The sequence below is a fragment of the Diplotaxodon limnothrissa genome, linkage group LG8 (assembly GCF_057381915.1).
Source record: "Diplotaxodon limnothrissa isolate DT_005_m linkage group LG8, D_limnothrissa_male_GT1.1, whole genome shotgun sequence".
NCBI lineage: Eukaryota > Metazoa > Chordata > Actinopteri > Cichliformes > Cichlidae > Diplotaxodon > Diplotaxodon limnothrissa.
Window position 1 is genome coordinate 18111151 of NC_140603.1, and position 23000 is coordinate 18134150.

At 41.9% G+C, this 23000-nt stretch overlaps 1 protein-coding gene across 1 annotated transcript in view; it reads right to left on the reverse strand.

Annotated features, from left to right (window-relative positions):
* Positions 1-23000, reverse strand: part of plce1 (phospholipase C, epsilon 1) — a 76922-nt gene that overhangs the window by 3020 nt on the left and 50902 nt on the right. The window contains exons 11-46 of the mRNA XM_085361418.1: positions 20234-20379; positions 19956-20103; positions 19736-19846; positions 19507-19616; positions 19288-19404; positions 17718-17759; positions 17212-17340; positions 16992-17128; positions 16462-16568; positions 16241-16365; positions 15976-16120; positions 15633-15794; positions 15411-15525; positions 15096-15255; positions 14866-14988; positions 13705-13841; positions 13381-13619; positions 13209-13270; positions 12745-12910; positions 12548-12655; positions 12068-12184; positions 11023-11181; positions 10578-10713; positions 10274-10315; positions 6944-7062; positions 6604-6721; positions 5106-5243; positions 4624-4914; positions 4092-4255; positions 2944-3205; positions 2665-2783; positions 2316-2444; positions 2031-2228; positions 1698-1889; positions 1389-1601; positions 345-456 (exon numbers count right to left, since the gene is read on the reverse strand). Coding sequence (XP_085217544.1) covers positions 345-456; positions 1389-1601; positions 1698-1889; positions 2031-2228; positions 2316-2444; positions 2665-2783; positions 2944-3205; positions 4092-4255; positions 4624-4914; positions 5106-5243; positions 6604-6721; positions 6944-7062; positions 10274-10315; positions 10578-10713; positions 11023-11181; positions 12068-12184; positions 12548-12655; positions 12745-12910; positions 13209-13270; positions 13381-13619; positions 13705-13841; positions 14866-14988; positions 15096-15255; positions 15411-15525; positions 15633-15794; positions 15976-16120; positions 16241-16365; positions 16462-16568; positions 16992-17128; positions 17212-17340; positions 17718-17759; positions 19288-19404; positions 19507-19616; positions 19736-19846; positions 19956-20103; positions 20234-20379 — 5098 coding nt within the window. The remainder of the gene's footprint in view (positions 1-344; positions 457-1388; positions 1602-1697; positions 1890-2030; positions 2229-2315; positions 2445-2664; positions 2784-2943; positions 3206-4091; positions 4256-4623; positions 4915-5105; positions 5244-6603; positions 6722-6943; positions 7063-10273; positions 10316-10577; positions 10714-11022; positions 11182-12067; positions 12185-12547; positions 12656-12744; positions 12911-13208; positions 13271-13380; positions 13620-13704; positions 13842-14865; positions 14989-15095; positions 15256-15410; positions 15526-15632; positions 15795-15975; positions 16121-16240; positions 16366-16461; positions 16569-16991; positions 17129-17211; positions 17341-17717; positions 17760-19287; positions 19405-19506; positions 19617-19735; positions 19847-19955; positions 20104-20233; positions 20380-23000) is intronic.

Sequence of the window (23000 nt, forward strand, 5' to 3'; positions counted from 1 at the left end):
GACTTTAAAAAAACTATAATAATAAGAAGAGTGTAAGGCACTTTAAAAGAAAGGTCGATCACCCTGAGAGCTACCATATTTTTGTTTGGTTTTTGCATTGTACTTACATGACACCTATAATCCATCAACAATTTTAAATCTATCCCATCCAAACTCTGCTTGTACTTTTCAAAAATAGTGGCAATTTTTCCCACTCACACTGAGTTCTACTTCTCGAATGTTAGAGGTTAGAGATGACATACGGTACCTCTGTTGCTTTTCCATGCAAACACGGCAGGCAGAGTGTGAGCCTCACTCCTGGAGCTCTGTCAGAGCCACACAGCATGCAGCTCTATCATCCTTACTCTGGGCAGGGCCATCCACTCCGCTGCCAGTTGTCATGCTGCGGCTGCGACTAGTCAGCTTCTTGAGCTCACTGGCAAAGGAAATGACTTTCTTTTTGTCCTCCCTCACCACCTGGAAACAGAAGTGAATCCGTGTAAAAGAGATGCATTTACAGCATAAGAAATGTGCCAATAAAGCCTGAGCAGACTCATAAGAGCTGAGAAAACACCAATGTACATGATCCCCTTTACTTTTTTCTATTTCTTCAGATCACATTTTGTCTCAAGACAGACGAAAAAACTTAAACAAATAGAGCTTACAGAGGCATTAGACCTTTATTTAGCAAGGCAGGACATTTAAACACATTATTTCCAGGCTGTCAGAGCGAGAAAAAAACAAAACAAACAAAAATCGAGCGCAAAACGATGACAAATAGATAAAACGCTAAAAGCATTAAAATGTACAGAGCATAGAGTTACATAAGCATATTAGTAACAAAGCAGATGGAAAACACTACAAAGGAAATCACAAAAGCACAAAACAGATGAAAGATTTGGGAAATAAAGGTCACAGGAACGGGTTATTTCATGTAGGCAATTAAGCATGCTAAAACACATTGGTGAGCAAGCAACAGCGTACTGAGCAGGAACTAGGCATGCAGCGATTATCAAACTCTGGGCCAACACTCATACTGATGTTTTTAACACCCATTTGGCCTTCTGGCTCTTCATCACTATTAAAAAGGATGCAACTCAGCAGATAAATATCAGTTGAGTTATATTGGTCATCCTATTGGCTGATACAACAAGGCTGTTATCACCAATATAGATGTTCGCCCGATGTATCGCTGCATCCCCAGAAAGAACAGCATGTTAGAAAGATGGTGGCTGAGAGCAAAGTTGCACATATAAAACGGTCTCCTTTGTGGACGTGCACAAGGAAAGCAAAAAAACAAAAATGTTCTTTAAAAGTATTGCTACAATAAACATAAATATTAAATAAAACTAAGAAAAAAACCTAAAGAGTCTCTAGGACTAGAAATTGGTCGTCGTGCTCAGAGCTACCTGCTCTTTGAGTTTAAGAATAAACTTTCCCGCGCCCCGCCAGCGGCTCTGAGCTTGGTAGACACACTCGTGATCCAGCAGCACTCGCTGAAGAGGCTTGGTGGACGAGGACTTCTTAGAGCCGACGTCCTTGGTCACTTCCTCCATCAACACGTAGTCGCATGGATTGGGGTTAGCGAGGATACTGTAGGAATACTTAGCCTTTGACAGAGTCTGGCCAAAAAACAAAGAAAATTGAAAATATTAGGATGTGCTTTCTGCTGTGACTCATGCTTGTTTATATAATGTGTTTGTTTTTCCTGGACTCACCTGCTGTATGATATCCTGAGCCGTGCTGTAGCGTGGAGCTTTGATGACAGTGTGAGGCTGTTCGGGTGAAACTTCATGGACCTGGACAAAGAACATATCATCCTCCCCTCCTCCTCCTCCTCCACCTCCTTCTCTGCCTGCCACAGTCACCTCCTCCTCTCCCTCCACCACCGTGTTCTTCTCATTCAAGTTCTGCAGCAATTAAAAGCAACAGTAACAGTCAAACAGTGCATGACACAACCACAAGGGGGAGCCAGAGTCTGCAAAATAGCCTTCACAAAAGCTTTTGAGAAACCGCTTATTACTCTAACTGCATATACTAAACATGTGTACCTCCTCTCTAGTTTTGAGGCACAGTCTCCTCACATATCCCTCCTCAGTGTTCCAGCTGGACACCACCCTGACCACCTCCTCCTCAGGTGCTAGAGCTCGGTGCTGCGGGCAGCGCTTCACCTCGCTGCGTTCCTTCAACAGGGGAACCTTCTCCTCACACAAAAAGTATTCGGATGGGTTTCCCGCTGACCCCACAACCTGTAGAGAAGAGAGATAAAGCTTAAAAGTGTGTGACTCCCGTGACTGCAGCCTTTATAAATGCTCTACAGATTCTACAGCACTGACCACGTCCAGCAGCTGTTTGGCGGTGGTCTGCTCAGTAACACAGAAAACAGTGAAGGGTTCAGGACCGGGAGCGCAGTGCACCGTCACCCTGTGCTGCTGGGACGCATGCTTCTCCTCAGAACTGAACAGCTGTTTTGGGAGTCAGAGAGATGTAAGGCAGCAGGTCATTATAAAAACACACTGAATGCCAGATGCTCCCTCTTACTTTCTCCACTTTCTCTGAATTTATTTGGATTGCAAAGCATTATTTAGTGCGCCTTAAAGAAGTTTCTTAAAATTACAGTAACACGAAGAAGTCGAATGTGATCTACAGTTTTTCTTAAAAGCAGCAAACCTGAATAAATCTTACCAAAGATGAGGCAGTAGCGCCCCCTGCTGGACCTTCCTCTGTTCTGTGGCTGTAGATAAATAAGCTGGAGACTTCAAGAGACTCGTTGTGCTGTGTTCTCAACTGTACATGTCTGTAACCTACAACACAAACACATAAAAACAAAAAATTAAACGGTCTTGAAAACCTTTTAGTGGTTTGAAATAGACTGATTACATCATATTTTTATTGGTGTATAAAAGTCCCATCTACAGCCTGGAGACAAAGTTTTATCAGATGTACATTATCTGGTATTTCTACCTGGTTTGAGGGCTTTAAGTGGGAGAGTCCTCTGAGCTGTGGTCTGGGAACTGTTGTTCTCCACCACGGCAAATCGCAGGAAACACATCTCTTCAAAATGCACAGTGAACTGAAAGTGTTCGTTCCACATGGGGTTGAGGGTGTTGCGGTGGATCGGTTTGGTACGGAAGTGGCAGCTGTCGATGGGCATGCCCAGAACATCCAGCTCGATGCAGGGGCTGCCGGCACTGTTACTGGGACAAACGTTCTGCCCGGACACAATCTGAGCAGAAAAGAGCAGCGGAGGTGTCATATCGTTAAAGACTATTAGACGACCCAAGAATATAAAAATGTATTTAACGTTCTTTTACCATTTCTTAAAGTTACCTAATTCTCCAATATACACACACACAAACTAAACATTTCAATGTGTATGATATCATTTAAGATAACAAATATATATACAAATTACTTTGACTTTATTGTAATTAAAAGCAGTAAAATAAAAATCTACCAATTATTAAGATTAAGCCTTTTTTGAGTTATAACAAACCTGTATGAGACCCACAAACAGTATGTAAAGATATACCATCAAAATGTGCACTGATATTAATTTTACTTCATTTAACAGTTTTGTAAAAATGTAACTTCAGTGGCAAACCCTTAAGCATCTTAGCATATTTATACTCATTATATTATTAATATATTGAGCACCTTAATGCACTGCAAATATGCAGGTATGTCGGTGAGTTTTAAGTTTTAAAGGCCTAGAGAGTTCAAAAACTGCACCATATACAGTAGATGAAGATTGAAAAGGATGTAACAAATTCATATGGATTTATTTATGGAATATTTATGAATACTTAAAATGCAAACTGGAAATTCAGCCATTATCAGGTCCTCAGTTGAACTCACATGTAGGCTTTAGGCTTCAGTAGCTTCAGATGTGGGTCCACCTGAGTGGGCATGACACTCACTCGCTTGCTGTGTGCTCACCTGACGACTACCTGCTACCGAGACCTGTCTGCATTTGTACTAGGCAGCTGACAAGACTGTTTAATGTTGGATATGACTATGTCAGGTGTTTGAGCTCTAACACGTAGCTGTGGCATGTAATGTCGAGCAAAGTTCAGGGCTGAAGGGTGAAGAGGACATTCTTCCTAACTCACTGTGAGGGAGTAGACAGCAGGGCTCATTTTCTCCACATCCCGCTCCATCGGACAGAACTGCTGATAAAGTGGACAGCTACGGTCCCATAACACTGCCGGCTTCAGTACGTAGCCACATCCACCGTTGGCCTCAAATAGCGCCGTGTTCAACTGCATGGGCAGGTCTGGGGAGGATACAGAGAGTATGTTTTTCTAAAACAGGTCATAAAGAGCGCTACGTCGTTTGGATACTGTCAGTTGTTTGACAATTTGAAATCGTTCTTGTCTATTTGCTGTTGTAGAAGACAAGAGATTTTCCTTTAAACAAAACATCCACGTTTAAGTGAGAGCATGCACGAAAAGTCTCACCAAACCTAATATGAAATTATTTTTTTCACCGCTGTAAAAAAAAAAGAAAAAAAGAAAAGGGCTGCAATAAAATGATAAAACTGTCATTTCTTCTTTATCATCCTCTGGCTATTACAGTGTTATATTAAATTCTGAAGTGCTGTTTGTCAGAAGTGAACGGCCCTTCATACAGACATACGCTCACCATCAGTCTGATAATTGAGTGCCACCAGCTGGATGCCATGCTGCCAGAAAAGCAGAGGGTTGGGGTTGGTTGAGTCGATCCTGGTGGCCGCCGGGTAGGTTCTGAGCAGCTGGCACTCCGTGTGCTGGATGAGCTTTTGAGAGTAACGGCGGCACAGGCGCTTGGCGGCGTTCTCGTTGACGGAGGAGATGTGGTAACACTTTGGTGTGCGGATGATGGCGCTGAGTGAGGTGGAGGGGTTGAGGACAGGAGACGTTTGCTGCTCCTCCCAGCTGAGTCGCTCCGAACCACCTGAGGGACAGAGACACTTTTAAAGGCCATGAAAACTTCTCCATTAAGTGATGTGGGTCCTACATGATTTAAGTTAGGATAAAACAGCATTAACTAAAAACTTTGGCAGTTTTACATCGTGTTTCATGTTTCCCATATGCACCCGCACACATAAACCTCTGCTAACGCCGAGTTCCTCGGGCCAGGCTCACCTTTCCCAGGGGTGCGGCTCTGGGTCGTGACCTCCCCTGTTGCACTGCTGCGAGAAGGAGCCGTGCCAAATATGGACTTCCTGCTCTTTCCTCGGTCCTTCCCCCTGCTAGAGCCAGCCGGAGACAAAGTAGAAAGGCCTGGGTTCCCACACAGAGGAAGCAGACAGAAGAGACGAGTCATTAATGAAAGGCAGACAGACTAGAGACACCACAAGTATCCCAAGAGTCTCTTCTTAATCGTAATTTGCTTGAAAAAACCAAAACATATCAGAGCCATTTTCTTTCAGTATTCACTTGAAGGGAATTTAATTTGAAAACTTACATCTGCCATAAAAAGGTGTTTTATAATCTATATTTTGGGCTTCATGTTCTGTAAAGCAACTCAAAAGTTGTTTGCCATTAAGACCATGAAATTAATCATCTATCAGTGGAGAGGAATAGCATGCAAATGATGTTGTCCTACTTCTTATTTAGCAACAGTACTCTAGTCTCCCTTCTGAAAATACTTCAGATGAGAAATGCCCTTTTCATTTTATGAATGGTGAGTGTTTTTAAATTGATTCAGACACTTGTACATAAGTGGCCCGTTCAGCTAAAAATCACTCCCGACTACACAAAGCTGCAACCAGTCTGCTGCCTGTCCGAATTGGACCACTTGCCCTACTGCCTCTTTCTCATATCTCGGGTCCCTGGAAACGGTAAACAAACAGAATACCAGTGGAAACACAGGCAAGTTTATAAGGGCAGATGTCAGTTAAAGAAAAGAGGAGACAAACAGAAGAGGACGCTCGAGGGAAGAGGCGATAAGAGGTTGATGTTTAAGGGACAAAGAGAAATCTTTTCGAGATAAATGCAAGCATGCAATCAGGGCAGATTCCCGTAAACGGGCGAGATAAGATGTTTTATAAGCACATTTTTTTTAAAAAGGAAAGAAAAAGAAATTTGAAGCCAACTCAAGCATTTCTCACTTTCTACTTATTGCAAGGCAATGAAAGTGCATGAGAGCTACAAGGGCGACATGACATGACACGACGAAGACCCTGCGTTCGAATTTGAACTGTACTCATCCATCAGGACATCCGCAAAACAATTTCTTACTGTCCGGCGTAAAATAACTTGTGTTGTTGTGCCGTCCGGGGAATAACAGCAAAACTAAGTAACTGTATCTTTTCCATGGGAGGAAGATGATTCATCATCTTAGTGGGTGTCCTGTGTGGGATAGGAATGGAGTGTAACACAGGGATATTGGATGTCTGAAAACACGGGGAAAGGTTTGACCTCTTAAATATAACATGGGAGTGGATTAGGGTGGGACAAGATCCAGAAAAAAAGAGAAATGAAATACACAGCATTTAGAAATTAAAAGGAGAGAGGTGAAAGCAGAATATCGGTGGATAAAAGGAGACGGCATGTATAGTAAAGATAAAGAAAAGTCTGTTCTAATGAAATTCAAGGGAACAGGGAGATCTGTTTGGCAAAGAGACGGAGCGATCCCTACCAGGGAATTTCACAGCCTGGCAGTAGATGACGAGGTCGGACAGCTCCTGGGCGATCTGTCGACTCTCCTTCTTATTCTGGGGAAGGTAGAACTCCTCGCCGAGCTCCATGTCGAACACCTACAGGTGCAGACACACACGGGACATGGAGAGCACTGCTAACATTTCACTATATAAGTGTAAATGTAGTGCTGAATCAGAGGCTGAACCACACTCTGAACCTAACCTAACTGAACCTTTCTTTTTCAGTAATCTGACATAATCAATCTTATAGGAATTTCTTTTAAAGGAAGCAGCACGAAGGGCAACTTTCCTTGAGATTAGGTACATTTATATCTCTACCTTTCCTTTGCTCTGTGTAGTGCTATCAGCTTTCTTCATCCTTTTGGGTATTTCATCAGCAGGTTGCTCTTCTTTCTCGGCCGAACTCTTGCCTTCTGGCTTGTCATCAAGTATATTATCTATACAGAAGAGGACAGGGGGAAAAAAAAGGGTTTTAGTGACACCTGAGCTTTACACCGAGCTGACTGTACGGCAACAAGCAGCCACCAAAATTAGCGAGCCTTATGCCTGTCAATCAAGAAAGCAAAATCTGTGCTAATGCTTGCAATATGGACTCTGATAATGAAAGTATACTAAATGCACCATCCCAGATTCGTATTTTTCATCGGTCAAAGCAGGCAAGTATATTTAAGGCAGAAACTGGCCTGTCAAAGATCCATAAATAACATTTGTGCACTGGAGCTGCTCCTGATATAGTGTACATTAAATCACCAATAAGACATAGCATGCAAGGGAAGAAGGGAAGAAGAATATTTATCATCTGGGAATCTACTGCTTGAAAAAACAAAAGCAACTTAAATGAGGATTTTTCTTGTTTTCTCAGAGAACAGAGTGGCCGTTAGATTTACCTGTTTCAAGTCATTCTGGCCACTCATTAAAAACTTAATAAAAGCATTTATATCATACTGATGACTGACTGTCCACGCTGACCCGCTTCACAGCTGGGAACAATTAAAAGAAGAATTTTTAGTTTTAGCTGAAACTCGTCACCTCGTAAATCTCTGCTGACTACTCGCACGGTTCAGGAGCACCGAAGCTAAAGCGCACAAAGGCCCCTTCCTACTAATATTTAAAGCGATGTCTCTCAACTGTAAACAGGAGCAACAGCAGGGGAGTTCTTCCCATTCCTCCTACTCATTAATCGCAGCCAAAACCACAACAAACTTGAAAATGCAGACGCTTTTTATCACAGACAACGTGTTCAATTCTTGACATCTTCTTCTTTAGAAAAAGAACAAAAAGAAACAACTGTTTATCAGAAGGAGCTGACACTGAATATTTAAGCTATAGACAGCAGCCAGAGAAGTGAGCTGGACCAGACGGTGACTGGAGGGGAGCCACTACTTATCGGGAGAGGGTGGCAAGTTGGCAGCTTAGTTCAAAAGTGTTTGTATTAGCGGGGCCTGTGCATGTGCCAAATGTGTATGGTGAAATGAAGACGTCAGGCTGGGGCGGGAATTGTTCGCTTGCCAATTTTAACATCCAGCGTCTGAAATTACATAACAGCGGCACTAGGTATTAAGAAGCAAGGTTTAATCAATCTAAAGAGTTCAGATGAGAGAGATGGGTTTGTTTTTGATTTTTAAATTGGTCCATGACCAGTAAGTTCCTGTGACTGAGACGAGCATAGTGGAGGAATTAGGAGCGAGCAGTGTTGGGACTGGGACAGGGTAGTTTCCCCTGGTCTGTTGTTTAGTGCAGGGGCAGCGCAGGGCCTGAGAAACCAGATGGCTTTGTTTTGTTTCCCTGATGAGCCTGCCCAGCCACTGGCGAGGTCATGGACAAATACAGTACGGAGGGATGGAGGAAGGGAGGTGATGCGTTTGTGGGAGAAAGAGACATAATGCTGACCGTATATTGTTTGATCACATATAAAAAATATGTTTTTCTCTTTTTAACATGCTGTCCCGTCCAAGCACTGCATCTATACAACTGAGGAAAAAAATTCTGTGTACTGCAGTAAACAGTATCTAGTCACAGGCTACATATTGATATTGCTTCCAGGGAAACATGGCGTAAGTATGGAGGCAAGCTGGGAGGTTGGGATGCTATCGAAATTACATAAGAGCAATAAAAACAAGTCTACATCATAACAAACACTCCTGATCACTCACTAATCATCCTTCGTTAGCAATCTACAGCCGATTCAAATAATCAGGTAATCCCTCACAAAACTATGAATTAAAATAACTATAAAGCAGGACCTGAATAGTACCCGAGTGAACAGTGAATATCTGCGCTACAGATGGCTGCCCTTATTTGTCAGTGGTGCCTGAGGCAGAATGTTTTGCCTGATCGCTCAGGCTGACACTACTACCACATTATTCTTCCTCGTTTCTGTCAAACAATTCTTTGATATCAAATGGACTGGATGGAGTATTTCTTTTCCTGGGTTCCAGATATTATGTAACAGTGAAATTTTGAAATGCTTGTTACCATGGAAGATGGTTACACTACAGCACTATCTGAAGAAAGCTAGCAGCTACAACAGGAATGCAGGAAAATATAGGAGTACGTCCAAAGCAGCGATGCAGCACAGCAGCGCATGTTTCATACCAATGCTTTCCAACCCTTGTGTCTAGTTATTCGGCCGCAATAGACGAGATCAGCAGCTAAAGTGCAGTGCAAAAGTGTCGAGCCACCCATCATTTCTTTATATTTTGCCAGGGGGAAAAAGGGTGATTTTTTTAAACATGCAAATAGAAATAGAAATACGCTATATTGGTCGGAGGGCCCAGTGGTGCCAGTGTCCTGCAGCCTCGCCTCTGTCAATGCGCCCCAGGGTGGCTGTGGCTACAATGTAGCTTGCCATCACCAGTGTGTGAATGTGTGCGTGAATGGGTGGATGACTGGATGTGTAAAGTGCTTTGGAGTCCTTAGGGACTAGTAAAGCGCTATATAAATACAGGCCATTTACCATTTATATAAGACACAAATGTAGTTTGTACAGTTCTAATAAACTTGAAAGTTAGAGGTAGTCATACCAAATACTAAGTACTTTTCAGGAATAGTTCTCCAGGCTTCTTGAAGGACATTCAAAGCTTTTCTTTGGTGTTTCTGCCTTTTGTTATGTTCTTTGTCAAAATGATACCACACTGCTCCCACACATGTTGAGGTGTAAACTCTGGGGAGACCAATCCATGACTGTTGGTGTTCCACGGTGTGTTTTTCTATCTAGGCCTGCTTTTACTGCACAGGCAGTGTGTTTGGGATCATTATCATGCTAAAAAATGAAGTCGCTGCCGATCAGACACTCAAGATGAAATTACATGGTGGATCAGAATCTGACAATATTTTTCTGTGTTCATAATTTCATCCAGTTTTGGAAGATCCTGAGAACTATTGCTCAAGATTACTTTAACAAATTAAAAGAATATTTTTTAAAAAGAGGGGTCGCTGAAGACTTTTGCACAGTGCTGTAAATTTGCACCAACAATCATAACATTGTCTTAAAACCCAACTGAATATAGTATGTTATGTAGCAATTGGTAAACAGTAATAAGGGAAATTTCAGTGGTTAATTTTTGAAGAACAGCATGAATCTGTAAAAGAAAAGGAAAAAAAGCAGAAGGAAATACTTAGAAAGGCACATCATAGGTGCGCATTTACCTTCAAGACCATACGAGGCAGTAGAGGCAGCGAGGCCATCAGCTAAGTGGAAAACAAGCAAGATAAAATAGGAAGGGTGAGGGAGTAAGAACAGGGTGTCAAAATAAAACGAGAATTAAGTGTTAAAAAGAAGAGAAACAGAAAAACCTAGTGAACAGAAACCGATTTAAAGCTTACAACACAAGAATCTATGAGTAAGTCGTGCACTAGTTAAGTCTGAAAGGATGTAGAAATCTGATAAGTCGCACACTTCAGTTGAATTCTAGACGTTTCCGATCACACACCACAATGCGGGTTTCATTACCATCTGATAGAGACTCATAATCATAATCATAGTCGTCTTCTTCTTCTTCCTCTTCCTCATTGGCATGATTGTTGGGTGAAGTCACTCCTGGAGACCCGTTGCTTGCTTGGGCTTGCATGTGGGCGAGCTGGTGAGCCTGGGAAAGGGGTTAAAATAAAAATACTAATAAAAAAAATAGAAAATTCTACTTTGAAAGCATATATATAAGTGCCTATGCACACAGCATCTATACTGTAGATATAAGCATTTTTCTTGCTTGAAAGTTATGATGGGGTGAACCTTTTAGCACAGCTCCATCCATTATTGATGTTTGACTGCACTCTAATGACAAACAATGATAGATGTTTAAGGCTCTGGAGCTACCTGGAAGGTTCTTATATTATTTATGAAATTTGAACAAGTTTTGCTGACACAAATGTGTGAGGAAGATGCGTTTCTTCTTCACCTTCTGCTTGAGTATGTCCACCGGTGCCTGATGGGCTTTGAGTTTCTTGTTCTTGAGCAGTATCCTCCCTCGAAGCTGCAGCGGCGATGGTAAATGAGGGTCATCGTTGAAGTCGCTTTCGAAAAGGAAGCGCGTCACAAGGCGTTCGCCGAACACAGTCTAGTTTAAAAACAGAAAAAATTAACAAAAACCACACCATCAGGAAAGTCAAGTCGAGTGCTAAGAAAAGTATCAAGTGAAAGGATGGAATTCAGAGGCTGCGGAAGACTCTTCCAAATACAAATAAAGTAATTTTATCCATGCAAAACAACATTACAAATAAACAAAACCATGGTGATGTTAGCTGGCCTGAGGCACAGAGCTGTCTGCAGATAAATAAAAGAATTTCCTTTATCAAGCTACTCAGAAGTCAGTCTCCAAGGAGGATGAAACGCTCGGAAGTTTTGCGAGATGAAAGCACAATGATATTCCACGATATAGCTGTCGTGCCAAGATATCTGTGGGCTTCATAATTTAGAAAAAAAAAGACGAAGAAGAAGAAGATGAAAGGGTCATTTGCGCCCTGAAGTTCATAAAAGCAAGCGTCTGGACGTTGGCCAGTTTGAATGCCCAGAACAGCTGGAAAAAAAAACAAGGGTCAAGGAAATCAAATGAGTGGAGTCGCACAACAAACAAGCCTACTTGAAAGGGAACGTTATTCCCTAAATATAAAGGATAGAATAGCTGAACAAGGAGCATGGCTGCCAAACTAAGGATTTTAGTTCCTTTTATTTTATTATTGTTTATTTTTCCCTCTGCCACAAATTAGTGTCGCTCTGAGATTTAAACAAAGACAGACGAAGCTTCTAATTGGGTGAATTTATAAGTTACCTCACAGTCACGCTATGAGATGTCCAATCCAATTGAAAAGAAGTTTTTGTTTTTTACTGCTCAGTGGCATTCTCATCTGTCTCGCTTACTAATCAGTAACTGCAAAATTAAATTAAAGACACACAAGAAACACAGTAACTCTAAGGACAGAGACAGGACTAGGCTGCCTTCATACCTTGAAGATTTCAGCCATCTTTCGTTGCTGAGGAAGGGAGCAGTGGTTCTCTATGGACAGGATGACGGGCATATCAGAATTGACAAACGCAGACCGGTTAATTGCTTCCACCACATCCTGAAGGACCACGGGAGAGAAGATGAAAAGGAAGAAATTGTCGATAAAAGCACTGCAAGTCAAATATGTAACAATAAAACTCAAACAGCTTTGGGTAACAGCTTCAAATTAGATGCAGCTGTAGGCCCCAAATCAGATTACATAAAATAAATAACGCTGACACGCTGACTTTCTGGGATTCCTCTCTGGATCCGTCACCCCTGAGTCTATCATAAGAGAGCACTTGTGTTTAAAGATACAGATTTTGTTCTAGAGGCTTCCACCGAGTCAATGGGATGAGGTATGGAAGCAGAGAGCCAGCGACTGATGCCCCAACAATCTATTTCCCCTTTATGAATTAAATTATTCATGTGCATTTCAAACCTTAAAGGGTATCTTAGTGGTGAGTGTGTGGCCGTGGTAAATAACAGGCATGCCATCGTCTCCGTCCCAGCAGTCCAACTCGACGCTCCTACAGCCTTGCAGGAGCACCTAAGCAAACGAGACGTTCACAAGTAAGCGGCAGTTTTCAACAAACCGCACAATCTCAGCGGGCTTGGTTAAAAAACGATCCGGCTTACGTGGCTGTAGAGCTCAACAGAGGACTCTCCTTTGAGCTGGTGCCCAGTCAGATAGGTGTTATGAGAAGACTCGATGTAGTAGTAAGACAGAGGGTATTGCAGCTCCTCTGGATTCATCTGAGATTCCTCATTACGTGAAGCAAAGTTGTCCTTGTCCATCAGGAACCTGATATAAAGAGAAAGATGCCAACAACATGCAATGAAGCATGTTAAAGAAAGAAAAAAAAATATATATATATAAAAGCAAAATGCATCACTGAGGCTGTATCAGCGATACACAAACTCATTATGGTGTAAATAAATGTTTAAAGTCCAAAAGGGAGTCGGTAGAAGTTTAGCACTTATCAAGAGCTACCCCCTCAGGCTTCCTACAACAGTGACAACTTTTATGTTGTGCTCTATACATTTACATTTTCATGCACTTTGAAGTATAATGATCTATGATAACTCCTATTTTTCTATACCTTGCAAAACCTTCAAATGACATCCACCCCATTTGTCTCATGCTTGATGAAGGCTCAAATTTCTGCAAGAGAAAAAATTGGTGAGTTCCTTTTCCCTTCTTTTTCTTCCTTCATCTTTCCCCCTAACCATGAAGATGATTTGAGAATGTGAATTTAAGAATCCAGACTTTACTTGTATAATACTGAGAATCTCATCGTAGCTCAGGTTCTCTCTCTGACAGTTGACTAAAAAGTCATTGAGCTGAGGGATAGCCAGTCCCAAGACGCCTAATGACGCGTTCTCCACCCCCGTCCCGTTGGTCACAATGCTGGCTGCTGCGATGGCATCTGAAATCTGCTTCTGGTTGTCGGACATCTGCTGCCTGGTCCGGATAAACAGGCCGAGATCCGACCCGTTACGAGTTAGCAAATCTACAGAGGAGAGGGAGAGATTTAGAGTAAAAGAGAAAGAGGTGTGTATGTTTTTGACTTCTGTAACTTCTCTTTGATCTTTTACCAAGGTCTGGCTGCAGTCCTGTGTCTTTGTCATCTATCCTGAGGTTGGTGTAAACAGGACATGATTCTGGGCTTGAGCGACTGCAGGGGACAGCAAAGGTGTCAAACAGCTCCTTCAGGTCCTTCCTGCTTCGGATACTGTTGAAAAACAAATTACAGAGTGGAGTCCAGTTTTAGCAGCACATCATGTCCCCATGCCCCTAGTATATTAAATTAAATTATTATATAAAGGGTTTTTTATAAATATACCGTCACAATGGAAGATTCTCAAATCATGAGTTTCAAATAGTAAGTGTAGACGCAAGCAATCCCTGTGAGCCAAAAGCTCTGGCTTATCTGTATAATGTCAATAAGTGTGGATATCCCTAATATGGTCAGGGGAGAGAAGCTTGTGTCAGACAGAAGATGAACTTGGGAGTTGCTCCAAGAGTAAGATATAAGGATTAATTCAAATTGTGAATCATGCAAAGCTACTCTAGAGTCTAGGGGAAAAAATATGTAAATCAGAACAATAGCTCTTCTTTAATTTTCAGCTTTGCAGCCATGCCACTTGAACTGGGGAGGAGGCGGCCACCCAATCAGAAATACATTTATTTGCCTCTAAATTTCTTTTACAAGAGAGAGTTTGAAGAGTTGCCCAAGAGCTTTTGTCTTTATAAGAAATTAAAAGAAATCTGCTGGGCAGCAGATGAGAGGACACTCTGCAATCTAAGAAATGCAGAGGGGCTAAAATTAAAACAATCCTTTGCTTGTCTGGGCGAAAGATGTATGTCCATCCATTTGACTGGGGAAGAATTCATGCAAGCTAAATATTATGAAGAATGCTTGGAAAATGCCCTTGGCACGATAACCTTGAGAGGTATTTTTTATTGCATATGTTTTATCACTGTCTTTAGCTACTATTGATAAGAACAGTAGTTATATAACAAGAGGGCCTGAGCTCCAAAAGCACTGCACAGGGCATGTGCAGTATGTGATATGACATACAGCATATGTGAACAATGAGTCATTACACTTAGCTGGAAAATGCATTTTTAAATAAAACAGAAGTTATATTTAAATAGTCAGAACTTGAACTGAATGAAGCCAGCACGGCCGACATCTCTTCCTCTGCTTTGGAAACATGTAAGAAATGTAAGAAACACAAGATCAGATCATTTACCTGAATGATTTGAAAAGCTCGACAAACTCGATGAAGCTCATTGTGCTGTCAGAAATCATGAGATTCTGAAAGCCTTTGAAACAGCCTTTACCCCGGCCGTGCCACGATCTGCTGCTCCATGCCCTGCAGGCCCCAAAGAAAAGGAAACATATATTCGCTGGGATGGAAAAAATAAAGTGTTAGACGTCAGTGGGGTCAAACGTGCCCCGCTACAGTCATTTTTCACATACCCTGGCTGGGATTTAGCATTTCCCGAAAGGATTGGAGAAGACTGCGGACGGGTCGGGTTGGACCCTGCCATGCTGGAGGAAGAGGAGGAGGAAGAGGAAGAGGATAGCAATCCGGGGCTTTTACTGGATGTGAGGGAGAGTGATCCGGGGATGCTGTCTTCTGTGGAGCCAAAGAGTGTTGAGTGTGAATAAAGATCGGTCACACAGACAGAAAATTATAAGATCTGAAGCATTTGGTTGGGTTTCTAGAAAACACCAATTAAACTGATCTGGCCTTGTAACTTCTACATGTTACCATGAGTGAGGTAACATCACCTGGATCTTCTTGGTCGATGCTGTCAGACTCTGGACCGTTTCGATACAGTCCTTCTTTACAGCTCCGTGTTTTCCTGGAAACCATCTCGTCATCGGTTGCATCCCCACTGTCTCCCTGTTAAAGGTGTGAGGAAAAAAAGACCGATGTCAAAAATGAGTCTGTGAAAAACCTAAAACCTAAAGTTAGCATCCATGACTACAGCAAAAGGTCAAATTACTGACCCTGACAAGAACCTTCTTCTTCTTCTTGGCTTTCTCATTCGACAGGGGGTTGTTCTTCTGGGCTCCAACCTTGTCTCCACCACCCGTACCCATATTCCACCTCCGACCCCCAAAAAGCTCAATGGCGTGGGCTAGTGTAGGGCCTTCATACCTGCCGTCCTCCTAGAATAGATGAATACAAATGTTACTGTTAATTAAACACACACCACTTCTTTTCATCCATCCAACTCCTCCATCCTTCTTTGTGTGCTGAACATTTTTACAGGCTTATAAAATACAGTCAGTGTCAATAATAATCATTAAAAAATTGATGGGAGAGAGACATGTACTTTTAGAGTTTTACCTGATACAAACTGACATACTGCTTCCTCAGCCACTGCAACCTTTGGTCAGGAAACTTCTTTAATTTCCTGGTTGCATTCACCAACTCCGACAGGCCCTTGTAGAGCATTTGTGCCGTGTGATTGGGGGCCACAAAGTGCAGAAGTCTAATGGCATCAGTCAGGAGATTAGTTAGTTTTAAGTAAAATGAAAATGTTTTAGCAGTGTAACAGTAACTCTATATAAAAGTGCATTTGAATCCTAATAGATTATAAAAAGGCACCAACCTATTGTCTGTGGTACTCAGACCATACAGAAGGCTGAGGCCATTCTCCTCCACTGTCATCTGACTCAGCTTGTTTTGCAAACATACAGCATGAACATCGACACCCTGATGGCCCAGAAACACTGCCTGCACATTCAAATAAACACAAAGTTATGAACTTGAAAGCTAATCTGGGTTTTTAAAATCTACAAAACCAAAAAAATATTTCTTTTTATGACAAACCTTCACTATTCCCAGGTCCAGCAGGCCTTCTGCTAGCCCAGCCACTACAGGCTGCCCCAATCCCAGTGGTTGCTCTGCAGGGGAAGGGCCTCCGCTTTGAGGTTTACCTGCCGTAAATCAACATATTTATGACTGTTTGAGCTGCTGTAACGGCAAACGGAAATTGAAGAGCCCTTGCATGAATGCACAAATTTACAAGCAGTTTAAACTGAGGCTTTTATTCTGTAGATAAACACGTAAAGCACATTTAAAATAAAAAAATATACTTTTTTTTATAATGCCCTTTAAATCTGTTTAAAGAGAAACAACGAGAGAGGAAATTGGTCTCGTCTGTTTGAGGTATAAACATGCTAAAAAAGTTCTGAAAAAGGAAGGTTTGATGCAGTGATTTCAGCGTATCAAGCCTCCCACACCCCCTTACACTGGTAAACTGGAATCCTATATGAATATGACTCATGAAGAACGAGGTTGCTGAATAACTCAGTAGAAGATAAGGTCAAATTTCTTAATACTAAACTCTTGCAATTTACCCCAAGTGAGTGTTGTATTATCAGGCTGTAGACGTAGCAGACAGCGAGCACTGCCATGGCCGTCCTGGTCGTAATGAATGACCGTAGCGCCCTGCAGCAGAAACTGGTAAATTTCTGGTTGTAGTGACAGCACATACCTGGAAAAAAAACAAGAGTTTGTCGCACGTCTGCTGAGGCACCAACAGCTGGATGTGTTTGCATGTGTGCTTGAGCCTCTTACCAGGGAATGAGCTCCGTGCCATGGCTAAAAGCTCTGTGCGTCTCCTCGGTCCCCTGAAACTCCACTTCTTTCACCACCGGCTCGGTAGACAAGTCACCATCTGAATCCGACAAGTCTCCGACCGAGAATCTGAAGACAGACAGGGGTTAGATGGGTTTGGAAAGAAAGTTTAAGAGCCAAAGATTTTTGCGTCTTTTAAAGTTTTTGCATGCTGATTTCCGAGGCGATTTTCCAAATGCACATCTCAGTATTCATAGGACTCATTTTATTTTTAAAAAGCAATTCAATCAGACATAAGAAATGACCTGCATCTCAACTAAGAAGAACCAAACAGAAACTGAACCTATCCTGCAAGCATTGGCTTGATCAAGCAAAAAAAAAAAAAGAAGAAAAAAGTACCATGCATTAGTCACTGCTCATGCTTCTAATTAAACCGTAATCTGAAACATACTGATGATAGCAAGCATTGTTCAAATTCCAGTAACTTATACTGTGAAACAACTTACAAAACATGTTTTTTTTCTGGAGTCGTCTTAAATGAAAGGGAACTAGAAGGGGAGCAGGAAACAAAGAACGAAGAGAGGATGTGAGACGAAAAAAAGAACGCATAAAGAGTTTTCAATAGTTTTTTGAGGTCTTTTTTTTTAAGTGGGTGCTGGTGGGAAAAAGATCCAGAACACAGAAGAAAGGTGATTTTTTTGAAACTGTAGTCTATGTTTAAGAAAGATACACACTATGAAGCTATGAACTCCAAATTCTGTGCTAACATCGAATAATTTGTCTGAATCTGAGAAAACAGTTTACAAACACATAAAATGGTCCAGGTTTCCTGACTGCAAACATAACAGATCACAGCTGGAATTAAATGACTTTCTACGTCCTCTAAATTCCAGCCTTTGTTATTAGCTACCTGCCACCAGAATGCTGACAACAACCAGAACTCTGTTCCCTCCTGTCCTGACAGGAAACTAACCTGTTATCTATTTTTTTTAAACTCTGCCCCACACAGATTTCATGTCAACATCACTTCATCTCAGTAACAATCTGCAAATGTGTTCCTTCACAAACCCGTTATCTCGCGCTGGTGTTTATGAAAGAAAACTGCGCACTAATCCAAAATAAGACTTTGGTGAACATCCAGCCTACTTGGCACTTGAGGATATCCCCTACATTTAAAATAGCTGTGCATTAATCATTAAAGCTTAGTGGCTTTGTTAAATGTTAAACTTTTGTCTATCGCTACATTGCAGTGCCTTGTTTGCTTCAACAGAGGCTGTTGTAGCTGCACATTTGTAAGCAAGCTAATGAATGCACTGCATCTATTGTGATTTTGCTCAGAACTGCGCTACCAGCAAAGCCAAGCCCTCACAGCATGGCAGTATTCGCAGTTCTGACATAAATCTGTATATAACATTCTTCTGCTGTGTCCATGAGTCATTGTCTGTGAATGACCAGCAAAATAAAGAATCCAATTTTGGAAACAGACCTTTGATAGAAAGGGTCACAGTGCTAAACAATACAATCTTCAGGCTGCCATAATAGAGGGACAAAAACGTAACCAAAAATGTAAAATAACACAATGGTAAAGTGAGAGCATGAGTATTACTAACTTTTGTGCAACGTGAGAGCAGGAAGTCAAAATAAAAGTCAAAAAGAAAAAGAAAGAACAGCAAAATGTTGCTTTTTTTGTATTAAATCAACACATCAGCATGATGAAGCAGAGTTCATCGGCAGTTGACAAATAGTAAAAATAAAAGCCAGTCAAGTGATTCATGACGTCCTTGGGTCTTGGTGAATTTGGTCGCATGCTATGTACCATTTAATACTTTCTCCTGTATGCCTTAAACTACTTACATGAACATCCCTTACACTGCGTTAAAATACACACTATCCGTCAACTGGAAAGAATCAAGACCCGGTCACGGTAAACAGATGCTATTCTGGGATATTCTTTAACAAGACACCTCATTTTTCTAGGGTCTCATACCTGACACTGCACGCTGAAATATCTCACAACAAAAGCTTGGATGGCACACTAAAAAAAAAAGGGGGGGGGGGAGAAGAAACTGAACTAACTGATTGTGGCTGCGGTCTTTGAAGGAGTTGTTTCTGGATGCGGGGGACGGGCCAGTAGAAGACGGACTGGTGGACGCGTCATCAGGATCTTCTGCCTCTAAACTCCGGTTGCAAGATCTAAGGAGCAGGAACAGTCGAGTCAAACAGACGGATAAAGTAAAGAACAGGAGAGACGACTGTGTCAAACACCATCGCTTTAGTCATTAAGCATGCACATACCTGATAATCTGAAGGATGTTGCTCACAGTAGCTTCCTTCTCTGGCACATGGAGCCCATCTGGGCCAGATCGAGACAAGTAATTGCGCTGGCCGCTGTAATCGGACACAAACTGGAGGCAGAAACAGCAGTGCAAGATGGATTATACTAACAGGATATCAAATATGTAATGTAGTGTCAGTTTTATCAGATCTGTGTATTTTTGCGAATGACTGCGGGTGTTTTCTGCACCTCTATCGAGTATTCCGTGTTATCAGGAGACGGTTTGAGGCTGATGATGCTTGCTGTGCCATCCAACGCTTCACTTAGCTCCTTTAGAAAAACCCCACAGAATGGCACAACCTACAGTGTATATGTGTAAGAGAAAAAAAACCCCAAAAATAAAAATTACAGTGCAGCCAAGGTCAGTGAGTTAGAGGATCAAATGTCATTGGGGTAAACATAGGCCCACCTTGCATCCTGGGATATTAAGAGCTCTGGTCACAACCTTCTTGTACTCAGAGGAGGACTCATGCTGAGCCATGGCATCCTTTAAACCTCTCATGGTCTCGATGTCTGACTGGTCCATAAACTGCCACATCTTCAGCACCTTACGAGATCTGAAGGGCGAAAAAAATGAAACAAAACAGAACACATTGATATTTTTGTGTGAGAACAGTGCAGATAATAAATTGCCTGTATATTCAGTAGGTGGGTGTATTTGAGTTGCGTCATTGTGTTTCTTAAAACCTGAGTCCAGCCAGGAACTCCATGACACCATTGTAGTTTCCCATGTTCCAACAGCATTTAGCGACATGGACCAGATATGAGAAAACTTCTCTTTTCTCCTCCATGGACCCTGCAGTCAGGACCAGCCACGTCACCCACGAACTCACCTGCGTGTTCAGAATTTCGCATTTCAGTATTGCCAACTGTTACAATCGTAATCAAGCACCAACAACAGCTGCACTTTATTGCGCTCTTATCTTACTTACAAAGTAAGCTGACACATAAACTGCAGAAAACCTCCCTAGTAACTCACAGCACCATCTTTGTCTGGTTATTCATCAGCTTTTCCCTTGGAGTGAATAACATTTTGGCTTTAAAGAAACATTAAGTTCCAACATTGAAAATACCCAATATGGGGCTGTTTTTTTATTATTATTATTATTGGTTTAAATGGTAAATGGTAAATGGCCTGTATTTATATAGCGCTTTACTAGTCCCTAAGGACCCCAAAGCGCTTTACATATCCAGTCATCCACCCATTCACACACACATTCACACACTGGTGATGGCAAGCTACATTGTAGCCACAGCCACCCTGGGGCGCACTGACAGAGGCGAGGCTGCCGGACACTGGCGCCACCGGGCCCTCTGACCACCACCAGTAGGTTTAACTTGCACTTTATTGCCTTTTGAATGAATTACAAGCAGAAAGAGTTTGAAACATTTGCATTTTTAAAAATATGTATAAACCTCATAGGAAGTGGAAAATAAACAGGTTATTTTCTACTCTATTTTCTACTATATACAATTTGTCTGTAACTTATACGCCCCTAATGTTTTGGAATTATTATTGGAAAGGCTTGTAATGCCTCCATAGTTGGTGTGATTACAGCTGGAGACACATATTCCCACTGGCGTTGGGTAAAGGAGGGCATGTGGCATAAAACTCCACCAATTCAAATATATTAAAGGACCTGTTTTGGTGGCCCCTTGTAGCAGGGGAGCGGCCGGAAGTATATATTAGAAATGCTGTTACTGTACTAGCACAATATTTCTTAGTGGAATATCCATATAACAAGTGACATCATACTAAATCCCTGGATAACTTTTTAAGTGTGCTGGTGTGCTGTTACAAGGCTGGTATTAGGTATGATAAAACATGGGGGACACGGGACGACATCCAAAGGCACCTAAAATTCTTGAAAGTGTACGGTCATGTCTGCGCTCATGAATTCTGCTCTGGAAACTTGTGCCTAATGTGGCAATGTATGCACAGGACTGCACCAGCTAGCCTCACACTTTCACCCCGACACCTCTCCACACATGCACACACATAAAAAAGAATGAGATCGGATATCTATCAGCTGCGCTGCGTCTCTACACTGACTGACCTCAAGCACAAGCAAAAGACATGACGGCAACAGCAGATATGCATCAGGCTCGACCTCTCTGTATGAGCACAGGTACACAACACAGGAAAAGATCAGATTTCAATCTGGCCTGTTTTAACTATCTGGTGTCTTTTTCTCTTTGTATTAGCGCCCCGTGAATGCATTGGCACACAATAAAAACAAAAACGCACTCACACTGAAACTCTTTAATCCACTTGGAGGTGGTAAAAACATCCCCCTGACCCAGAGATCTATTACTGGGTTACGTAAGGATCAGTAAAGCCCACCAACATCTGACCTGACAGGGACTAAATAAAGTCACACACACACACACACACACACAGGAACTATTCTTCCTATTGTTTCCATTTCCATACTGCCTGATGAAAAACTGTTAAAATGTTCCAAAAATGTTTCTCATACACTCCCCATACCTGTCCATGAACTATAGCACAAACAAGCGCAGAAATCAGACACATGCATTATTAGATTTTCTTGTCTTTGACACTAAAATTAAAGCCCCCAGCCATAAGGTCATTGGCCCATTGGACACTTTATGTTCCCCAAACCAAACTGAACGAGCCTATCAAGGTTCATCTTCGGAAGACTTACTGCAATTAAATAAACAGCGCTTTTAATAGGCTGATTTTATTAGAGAGTCAGAAATTCCTCTGACATTTGTAATCACTGTCAGCCTGATCAGATACAGGGAATCAGTTACAGAAATTCCCTCCTGGGGCTTTCGAGGTTTACATGTTAACTTTTCAGTGGAGCAGAAGCTCGTTCTGCAATCTACTGTATTTGGTTACCGAAAAACAACACTGCAGCCCTCCAGTCTCTTATCTGCTACTCCCCTGCTCTTTGCGTGCCACGCATGAAAATCTTGTATCATGCACTTTCAGCATTATGACATAATGCGAAGCCATGTCAGCATCGGGGTTTTAGTTACACTCACCATCTAAATCATTCTGTCCATCTGCAAAGTGGTTTTTTGCACTTCCACACATCAAGGGATCGCACTGAGTTGGCATCTTTTCAGGTATTCCAGATAGAAAAAGTGCGTATGCAGTGTTGTGCATGACGACAAGCAGGACAGGATGTGAGGATATATATGTACAAATGTACACAGAGCATATAATGGAACAGGAAAGCAGCAAAGGGTAAATATGAGATGATACAAGAATACAGCAACTTCCCATAGAAGCATGAAAAGGCAGTTTTGAAGAGCATTCTGATAGAATTGCAGACACACACTCACATCCAAATTTGGATCTGGCTATATGATCCCCCCCTCTTTGATCTTTGTCTGTGTGTCCACCTGTCTGTCCTGTTGTCTGTCTGTCGCCATTTGTGCTTGTGGTATTAGTTCATCTGTGAGGGTCAGTTTCTCCTTGATA